This window comes from Amblyomma maculatum, chromosome 10 (assembly GCF_055883805.1).
Source record: "Amblyomma maculatum isolate TAMU_Amacu chromosome 10, ASM5588380v1, whole genome shotgun sequence".
Classification (NCBI taxonomy): Eukaryota; Metazoa; Arthropoda; class Arachnida; order Ixodida; family Ixodidae; genus Amblyomma; species Amblyomma maculatum.
Window position 1 is genome coordinate 16919098 of NC_139353.1, and position 9528 is coordinate 16928625.

A 9528-nucleotide genomic window follows, 5' to 3' on the forward strand; every position below is an offset into this window, starting at 1 on the left:
GTAAAGTAGGTACCTATATCTCATGCACAATAACCAAATCCTAATCAGCAATCATAATTTCATTACCGCTGACAGCTCGCACAAGCAATCGTTTTGGTAATGGTAAATTTGTTCATGAGTATGCCGCTCTGGATAACATGTTTAAAAGTTCAATGTTTCCTAGAACAATAAGCGAGTGGCATAAATTACCGAAACATACTGTCGATAGTTTCCGTGTTGACAAATTTATTGCAAATAAGAAAACGCGTACGATAGTGTCTTTGTACTCCTGTGTACAATTTCATTTGCTTCGGTTCATGGCATGACCTGATGCAGTTGATGCTTATTTCGTGGTGTAACTTTTACTGTATAGTTTGTTTGTGCTCACTCCTGCTTAGAGCATGCCAAAGTTCTGCAGTATTTTTACTAAATGAATAAATTAATAAGCCAGCAACAAACTTATAGCAACCTTTCGCTTTGATGATCTAATGAATGCTTGCTGTTTTTTTTTTTTCTAATCGCGAAGCCTTGTCAAATTACTAAAACAGACGCTTGGGCAAGTTAGTAATCCATTGAGGGTAAACAGCTCAAAAAAGACGAGGACGAACGAAGTACACAAACGAGCGCTGACTTTCAACTCGCTTTATTGCTTGTCCCGCGAAAATATATACATGGGACAAACAACAAAAGAAAACGTGAAGACACTGATAACCAAAGATACGTAATATCTCCAGCTGCGGATGACAACAGCGGCGTCATTGCTTTGCATTCAGAAACCTCATTTCCTTCGCTGTTAGAGCCACCGAAGCACTACTAACACAATCATCCTCTATCTTCGCGATTTCAACGGCTTCCAGAATTTCACGGGTTAGCTGATTGCGGTGTTTCTTTATCCCTCTCGTTTGTTCAAATTGTGGCGTGCAATTATCACAATCCCTGATTTGCAAGAAGGTTTACAACACCGCGTTCGTTGCACAACGTTGCTCAGTTAGACACAAAAAACAATTTGTGCCCTGTCAGGAAAGTGTTGTTTATACTATTCCGCTTTCTTGCGGTAAACAATATATCGGGCAGACGGGACGTTGCCTCAATGAACGCCTCAAAGAACATCATTACAATGTGCACGAAGCAGTGAAAGGGCACCTTGGCATTCACTGCAGGGATTGTGATAATTGCACGCCACAATTTGAACAAACGAGAGTGATAAAGAAACGCATTAACAAAATCTAAGAAAAATATGTGACGTTGCTCTCGAACAGATTTCTTATGGCAGTTCAATGTCCTTCCATAGACTCATAAATGTGGTTCCCTTTGTTTTCGACTCTATTTTTTCCTTCATACGCCTGATCTGTTCAGTTGCGAAGTGGTTGTTCCAGTCGCCCACGATGCCTTTCCTCACGAAGTCTCCCGTCATCGGTTTCCTCAAGGTCTTCGGTATTTCGGCAGCTATCGCTTGGTGCTTCGCATTTTTTGCCGCTAACTCGGCCGCTTTCTGGGTCCATTTCTTGAATTCTTCATTGAAACCTTTCATGGCGCTCACGCTGGTCATATCCAGGATCTTGACCAAAAGTTCAGGTTTCTCCCGTAGTTTCCTGCCATGGCTTTCTCCGAGAAAGTCGGCGATCTTCAGCACGCCCGCACGGGGGTTCTTCTTCAGGTCTTCGTATGTTATGGTGAGCACGTTCGCATCGTTGATATGTTCATACAAAGAAAGCTGGTGGTCAAAGTAGTCGCCAAAATCGACTCTTCCTTCCAAAAACATATCCAAGGACTTGTCGAAAGGCTCATTTTCGAAGCGGTAATGGGGAAAGCTTTTCGTGTGGTGGTAAAAGGATACGCAGCAGTCATAGGGGTTCCGAGGGACGTAGATGTACTTGGCATCTGGAGAGTATGGCTGGTACTTGAATGGAAGATGGCTCTTGATAGCTCCGAGACATGGCATATTCTGCACGCCTTCAGGTCCCGTCATTTCTAGGAAGGGAGATCTTCGCATGAAGTCATCTATATCCTAAAGAACATTGAAATGTAAGTAAATTGGCAATATACACAATAAAAAGGAAACAACACAAAAGCACAGCCAATAAGAATGCAGTGTGTTTAGACAAACAGCTTTCAAAAGACAAAAAGCGCTCATAATTGCTTTCCATCTTGAACACGTATTATAACAAATTAAAATTCAGTGGGCACATTACTACTGCAATTATACATGTTTTAAGTAAACTGCAGTTTTCATATCCCGTCAATGGGCAGAAGCTCTTTGATAGTGAATATGTTTCAAATGTAAATTCAATATTTTGACTCTTGATATCTCAAAAATGCATTCCTTTGTGCCCGTTAAAAATTTTTTATCCAGCTGATTTTCAGGAAGAACTGCTGTGTTTTACACATTCCGTATATAATGAATTGTCAAAAAATCTCGATAACCTATTGTTATTGAGTTAAGACTCATTGGGGAAAACAATAAAGCTTTGAGGCTCAAAACAAAAACAAAACTCTTGTCTCGTGAATATGTATTGATTAGTATCAAATAATAAACCTCTTGGAATAGCGAGAAAAACACCACTTATTGAACAGTATGATACCACTTGCTATAAACATGCGTTATAACAATGAACAGTAGGAATTTTCATATTGAACGCATTGTAACAGGTAGCCTATGATAAAAGTACTACGGTATGAAAAAAAAAATTTTATAACGTAATAATTCACTATTCTGCCCATATTGCTTTTAAATTCCTTATAGAAATTGGTAAGAAAACGAAAATTCTAGAAATACTGAGCTGTACTTATTCAAATAGCGGTAAAGAAATGAGAGCCTTGTTATTAATAAAAAGGAGCCAACCGGTCACATAAACCTATAAAAGGCAATGGCAACAGCAAGCATTTCTGTTTGTCTTTAAGATTTCACGTCAATGAGCAATCTTAAAACATGAATGGGCTTCGTCGAAATTCATGTTTACAGCTTAAGGCTTCTCACATGTCTGCATCGCCCACTCTTAAAGAATTTCATGAATAGTATAATGGATGCTTAGAGCTGAGATGCAGAATATTACAATACCGAGCTGGAACCAGTCGTAATGCATCTTCAACGAGTATGTAGAGTGGAATATAACCTGACGCTTCTATCTGGGGCAGATATCACCTTTGCAGCAAGCAAGAAATTTCCTCTCACCTAGCGTCCTACGCAGCGCAGAAATCAATTTGCTCAGAAAAAAGGGAAATTAATTGATTCATGCACCACTGAAAAACAATTGACATATTGTGCTGCATGCTTCATTAGATTTTAGGTAGCTACACGTGCCGAACGAGCCGTGGTATACTGTCGTGGTGTTCCTGTCTGGGCGTATTCTTGCTGCTCACAATAGACAATTAAGGAGAAGGATGATGGCAGAAAATAAACGAAATATTAAGTTCACGGGGTTGTTTATTCATTATGTTCGTTTGTTCCCGTTCTTACACAGCCTCAGCACTGCCTTTCCCTTGCTAGGTCCATGATATGTCGCTTTCCGCAATAGCAGAACTGTCGTTTCCGGGCGCTTTTTGAAAAGTGAAGCTATTTTTCGCAGAAACAGCGTGAGTAATATACATGGCAGCTATTCAAAAAAAGGCAACCACTGTTAAGCAGCATTAAAATCAATGCAGCTATCAAAAGAGGACACATCATACAGCGAAGCTTCTACGCATCCAACCATAGTCTTGATGCAGACATCAGCTCAGAGTCATCTTAATAAGAATTTAAAATTCTAAGTGGGAATCGAAAATCTACCCAAATATACGTGTAACAAATGGCTAAACCCCGGTTTAAGTTACGCCCTAGTTCCCGCTGTTGTTTCCTCTTTCTTGCTTTCTCATCTCAATATTTGTTCAATAACATAGAAGCCGGTGAAAAAAGTGATACCGGAAGAAGTACTTGTGTCTCAGAAAACGTTATTTGTTTTTTTTTTAATTTTGCTGAACCGATAGCATAAAAGGTAATATTTCGGTGCCAACCGACGCCTGACGAGAGCTTCTCGAACGGTGCAGGGATGGCGAAATTAGGTTCGGATATCATTGTTCGTCTTGTCATAGGAGCCAACAAAGATATCTGAAACCAAGGCTAAAATCTCAGCTCCATTTAAAGAGCTTTTTGCGGCTCTATAAAAGACAACTCCCTCACCTAACCAGGTTGATGCAAAATATTTTATTGTTTTCCTTCCAGTTTTGCCCCCGGGATGATAGCGTATTCCTACAATAGGAATAAACCATAAAGTGTACACCATGCTGATTTACACTGGTTACATATACCGTTCTACTTCTAAAAAAGGGCCAGAGTCGTTATCAGCATGCGTTGGATGATGTGCTGTTGAGAGGGCAGCTTAGGAAGCACGTAACTGATGCTCATGTTCGGCGGCTGGTTCGTGCAAGTGGGATTCGGCGGCGAGAAGAGCACATCCGCCACGGTCACGAAAGGCAGCATAGTGTGGGTAGCAAAGTTCAAAAGCGTGTATTTTTGTCGCTATAGTATGATCTAAAACAAAGCACTCTGGACGAGCAAATCATGCGTGATAAGTATCGTCTCTGTGCTCTTTTGCCTCGGAGTTGTTCTTCCGATAGGCCCTAAAAGCCGCGCGTTATCCGATAGCCATTCTTTAGCTCTTAACGTATATACACGCAGCTACCAATACGTCAGAGCTTTATAGAAGGTCACTGGCCTCTATCCTTGCGCTACGAATGACGTTACCGCAAATGCTTTCCGTACCTGCACCAGCTTTGGCGTAGCCTTTCAAGGTGCGAAGTTGCGTGGCAGATTTCAGTACAAGTGTGTGGTTTTATCCAAACTGTCTCTTCGCCATGTTACCTCCACGGGCATGTGTCACAGATGCCCGGACATGCTCTTCAAAGAGAGCGTTTACTGTGATCGAGATTTTTAAAACTGCGAGGCTGTCTTACGGTTTCTCGTTTATTATAATTGAGTTAAGCCACCACTCTTAATCCTTGTATATTGGGCGCTGTTGAATTGCCCAAATCTACAATTTTGAGTGCACCAGCCTTCTCGTTCATAATACAATTATAAGTCGACTCCATCGTGCGGCGTAGTCATTGTTACAGTTGTCGAAATGTTATTGGGAGACCTAAGTGCTTATTTAAGCGTGTTCCTCTCGGTTTTATTTGGTAAGACTCTAAGGATAAAGCAGTCCTGACGAAAATATTGAGGGTTATAAATTTATTGCATGCAGTTCTCACATATCCGTCACGTTCGGAAGGGTGATTCACAAATCATAGCGCAACTGAGAAAAAAGAATTATATTTCTGTATGACGTTTTATGACACTTCCCATGCCTTGGTCATCAAAGACGCCTTGCCATGTTTTATGAAAGTGAGCCTTACCTTTGGTGGAACCCCGTCGTTGTAAATGGCGTACACAATGTACTGCATCCACGTAGTGCCGCATTTCGGGTACGACACGATTAACACATCTCCAGGCTTTGGCCTATAAGCCTTAGCCTCCTTTATGATTCGCTCTTGGAAAAAACAGCTAACGTAAACCCCGTCCATATTCCGGTAGATGTTGTCAGAGCTCATGATCCAAGGTTCCTGCAGAGAAACCTGATACCAGTTTAATAGTATTGAAACATAAAAAAAAAAAACTGGAAAACAAAATAAGGCGAGGTAAACAATTGAGTTTACCCAAGCCTCTTCAAAACCCGATGCCTTAGTACAACAGCATTAAAAAGAAAGGAGCGAGTGCAGGTTGGCGTCAAGGTTTTGGCCAAACCACTTAGAAGTGTCTGCCCCATATGCACCGCGTTGCTGAAAATCCTGCGTTGTAGGCATAGTGGGGAAAAAAATTACCATCCTTCCTTTGATAGCAGGTAGTTGGCAGGTGAGATAGCGAATAACCATTTAAATACCATAAATTTTGTGTGTATATTTTATAGGCACATGAGAAAATGATTGTGGCTCCCGGTTTCGATAAGGGGGAAATAACAGCTGATAAGAAAAAACGGTTCAAGTGATAATGAACATTGCTAAGTATGGCTATTTGTGAGTACTCACGCTTGCCATACAACACTGCATTATAAGCAAGCCTGTGTACACATCTATTATTGTGACCGGCGAATTAGCCAGTGTTCCAGACCCGACTCCTGCGCAATTTCTAATCCAAGCCTGCTAATAAGAGGGATGGAGGCACTAAATTTTCTCAGGCTTCGCAGGGCCATTAAAATGCCTTTTTAATGCCCGAGGAAGTGGCACAAAAACTTTTTACAATGAGATGAGAGGCACAGAGGAGAGAAAAAACGCCAGCTAGATTAGGCCCACATCGCAATTCTGAACAGAATATTTTTTTAACAGACAAAGGTCGCATTTGAAAAAGAAGCAATAAACACCAGATGTGAACAATAGGGAAGCGAAGAACAGCGCTCTGGCTGCAGTCACCTGTTAGGTTGCGTTTATTGCAGCGGGTCAAAGGAGGGATATATATGGCGTCGATTTTGGTGCCGAGCTGGTCCAGCAGTAGTCTTAATTTAGAGCAAAGATACAAGAGTGCTCCGCAAGAACCTCTCCCTCCTCCAAATTATAAAGCAAGGTGATTTGCTTTTGCTTACTCAAGGGCCGATCGAACCGTGGAACGCACTCAGAAATGGGAGAATGTATAAGGTGGAAATGCGGTAGTTTTCAAGGAACAAACTACCACATTCACTGCGTTTTAGGCACCCCTATTTTTTTACTCTGATTCCAATCATGGGCCTGCAAACAGCTGACTCCAAGCCAACTAACGTGGTCCTACAATGCCGGCGAAACCTAGATTTCTCCGCCGAATTGCTTCATTTCAGATCCACGTGACAACGCGTTGATAGAGTTATCATGGCTCGCTTTCGGTTGGTGTTTGCCGTTCTGCACCGCCAGCTGTCGTGCAGTCTTATAGCGCTGCAACACAAGAAGCTGCAGATCCGGCTCCACCGACGCGACGTCAACGGCTCCGGCTCAATCTCTGAGTGAGCAAGAGCCCTGAAAGCCTTGTCCCTGAAAGTCATAATCTGCGAGTGCTTGCCAAATGCGCTTCATCCCAATCTTATTCTCCTTGTTATTTCTGTTTCATGGTCCGGATCTGCGGTTCCTACCTCTCCTAAGTAGACATATTCGGACGTTAAACCCCACAAACCAACCAAACCAACCAACCTACTACTTCCAGTGCTTCTCTACCTAACGTAAACTCTTGTTCCTTCCCTGGGATACGCAGTGTTATTTTTTTCTCCAAAATTTTTCTCGCCTGATTTGCGAGTAGAACTGTTGTGATGCGCTGCCACGTTTCACCCTTTTTTGCTTGCCCATAGTTTCAGCAATTTTTTTATTCCCAAACAGACGAAAATTGTTACAGGCAATGTTTCAGCCGTTTCTGCGACAATGAAGACATTTAAAATCTTGAGTTATAGGTGCAGAATTACCTATAACAACAACAGCATTTCCAATTTTAAGAACACGTACTAAGGCGCACAAGGGGCAGACAAAAACTGCATGCTACACGAAGTAACGTCTGCTGCATACTCCCTGCAGCGGTGTAATTGTGTGGCGACAAATTCTCTAGAAATGTCCCTCTTGCTTAGTGGCGCAATAATTATTGGCGGCCAAATTCTCCCTCCAGCCAGAAGGTAACCAGAACCAAAGGATGCATCCAAAAACTAATCGCTTGGAACAGTGAACCAAGATAAATCACTACATACCTGGCTCTTGACTGGAGTTGTGAAAATTACAGCAGATGCGTAGTCGTTCACCAAAAGAATGCTCGCAGCTCATCTCGCCCCTTCGTCTTGTTCGCCAGTTCAGTCTCCACACTTTTACGAGGGCGACAGATGCTTCGTACTCCCAGCGTTTAGGTGCTCGCTATAGTTGCGTTCAAAGGCCTCAAAACCAGTTCCACGACGCGCTATCGGCAAGCCAGAAAGATTATCCAATGAAGTGTGGCCCTGCTGCAGCTATACTTTGCTGCAGCGCCATTATCTTTGCGCATGTTATCACAAGATTCATAAGATATGTTGCAAACAAGAGTACTTCGCATTCGGATCTAGGCTTTCAAAGGGAACGTTCTGCGTGGCTTGTGGAGTGCGCAACTACTTTTCACAGGGTAGAAGTAGCCGGCGGCAGTAATTTCTTTTATGAGTTGCGCAGCACTGCGTTCGGAGCGGTCGAGAATTGTAGGCGGTCAGTGACACTACTGAGAGCAAAGGCGATGCGTAGCTGACAATCCCGTCTAATCGTGGATATGATGCTTAAGAGAAGGAAAACCACGTCTTCGGATAGTGGCAGATTTGTTTTGCTTGCGTGTACAGTACTTTGCTTTTCGTGGCGCATTTAGCCGAAGGCAGCGTCTTGCTGAAGAAAACCAGCACAACGCATATATAGCCATCACACACTTTCTGATCACATTCACTGCTTTATTCGGCTCTTTCATGCCCAAACACATCAATTTCCGGTATTATGATGCCGGGCACTGACCTCACATCCGACGTCGGCGCACCTACGTCAGTATTCCGATGTCTTCATCCGTCACGTGGCCGCAAGTGATGTACCACGTGACCACTTTGGACGTCGACATTACACCGCTTGGCGATTTGGACGCCTAATTGACTTAATTGGCTTCAATTAAAGACCTAATAATTCCACATGCACCAAATTTCTTACCTGGTGACATGTTTTCTATCCTTTATCCAATATAGGATTCCCCTTTTCCTATTTCTGCTCAACCCCGCCGGGGCAGCGCAGTTATTACAGCGCCCGACACTGTTCCCAAGAATGCGAGTCGAATCCCGGCCTCGGCGGCCGTTTTTTTATGGAGGCAACAAGCAAGGCACCCGTGTGCTGTGCGATGTCAGTGCACGTAAAGAACCCCAGGTGGTCGAAATTTCCGGAGTTCTTCACTACGGCGTCTCTCATAGCCCGAGTTGTTTTGTGACGTTAAACCGCACAAACCAAACCAACCAAACCTATCTGTGCTCACTTCGCGTAATCTCGCCGACAAGTTCTGCAGGTGAAACTTCTAAAACACAGCCACTTAAGGCTGGCGCTTTAATAATAATAATTGATTTACGGGAAAGGAAAGTATCTGCCACACTTATACTGTGAAAAGCTCATTCGCGCCGTTAGAAAAGAGAGGAGAAACCTGGTTTTTCGCACAGTACGTTGGCACAGTGCCAACAAGACATAAAAGGGCCTGGACGTCTCCGATATCCAAAGGACTGACGCAGTAGAGACGGTCAGCGTTTCCATTACAGTTGCTACAGCTCGAATAAAAACCAAACTTGCAGGCAATAGCTTCTACGCATCGTTACCATATGTAAATTATTATCAAATGCTTTTTCAAGCCATCCGCCACAGAAAAACACTGCTGGCATTTCCCGTCATGGAAGTAATAATGCACCTGCCTTAAGATAGGGCTGCTTTACTGCATAGTCAGTTGGAAAAGTGGGAAGTACACAAATGAAGTCAGCCCATACCTGAGGCCTGGATGTACCTTGGAGTCCAAAGAATTCAGCCACATATATATTACGAGATCACATTGAACAAACTGAG

The 9528-nt window shown here is 43.0% G+C and overlaps 1 protein-coding gene across 1 annotated transcript; it reads right to left on the reverse strand.

Annotated features, from left to right (window-relative positions):
• Positions 1 to 612: 612 nt before the first annotated feature.
• Positions 613 to 9293, reverse strand: LOC146175673 (sulfotransferase ssu-1-like). The gene is made up of 3 exons (XM_084582060.1): positions 7683 to 9293; positions 5347 to 5553; positions 613 to 1987 (listed from the first exon to the last, which is right to left on the reverse strand). The coding sequence occupies exons 2-3, from the start codon at positions 5539 to 5541 to the stop codon at positions 1244 to 1246; spliced, it is 939 nt and encodes a 312-aa protein (XP_084438186.1). The 5' UTR covers positions 5542 to 5553; positions 7683 to 9293; the 3' UTR covers positions 613 to 1243.
• Positions 9294 to 9528: the final 235 nt, after the last annotated feature.

Excerpts from the sequence above, each read along its gene's own strand:
- LOC146175673 (XM_084582060.1), bottom strand. The coding sequence starts at position 5,541 with ATGAGCTCTGACAACATCTACCGGAATATGGACGGGGTTTACGTTAGC. Across the intron at positions 1,988-5,346 it reads ACGACGGGGTTCCACCAAAG|GATATAGATGACTTCATGCG; the intron begins GTAAGGCTCACT and ends AATGTTCTTTAG.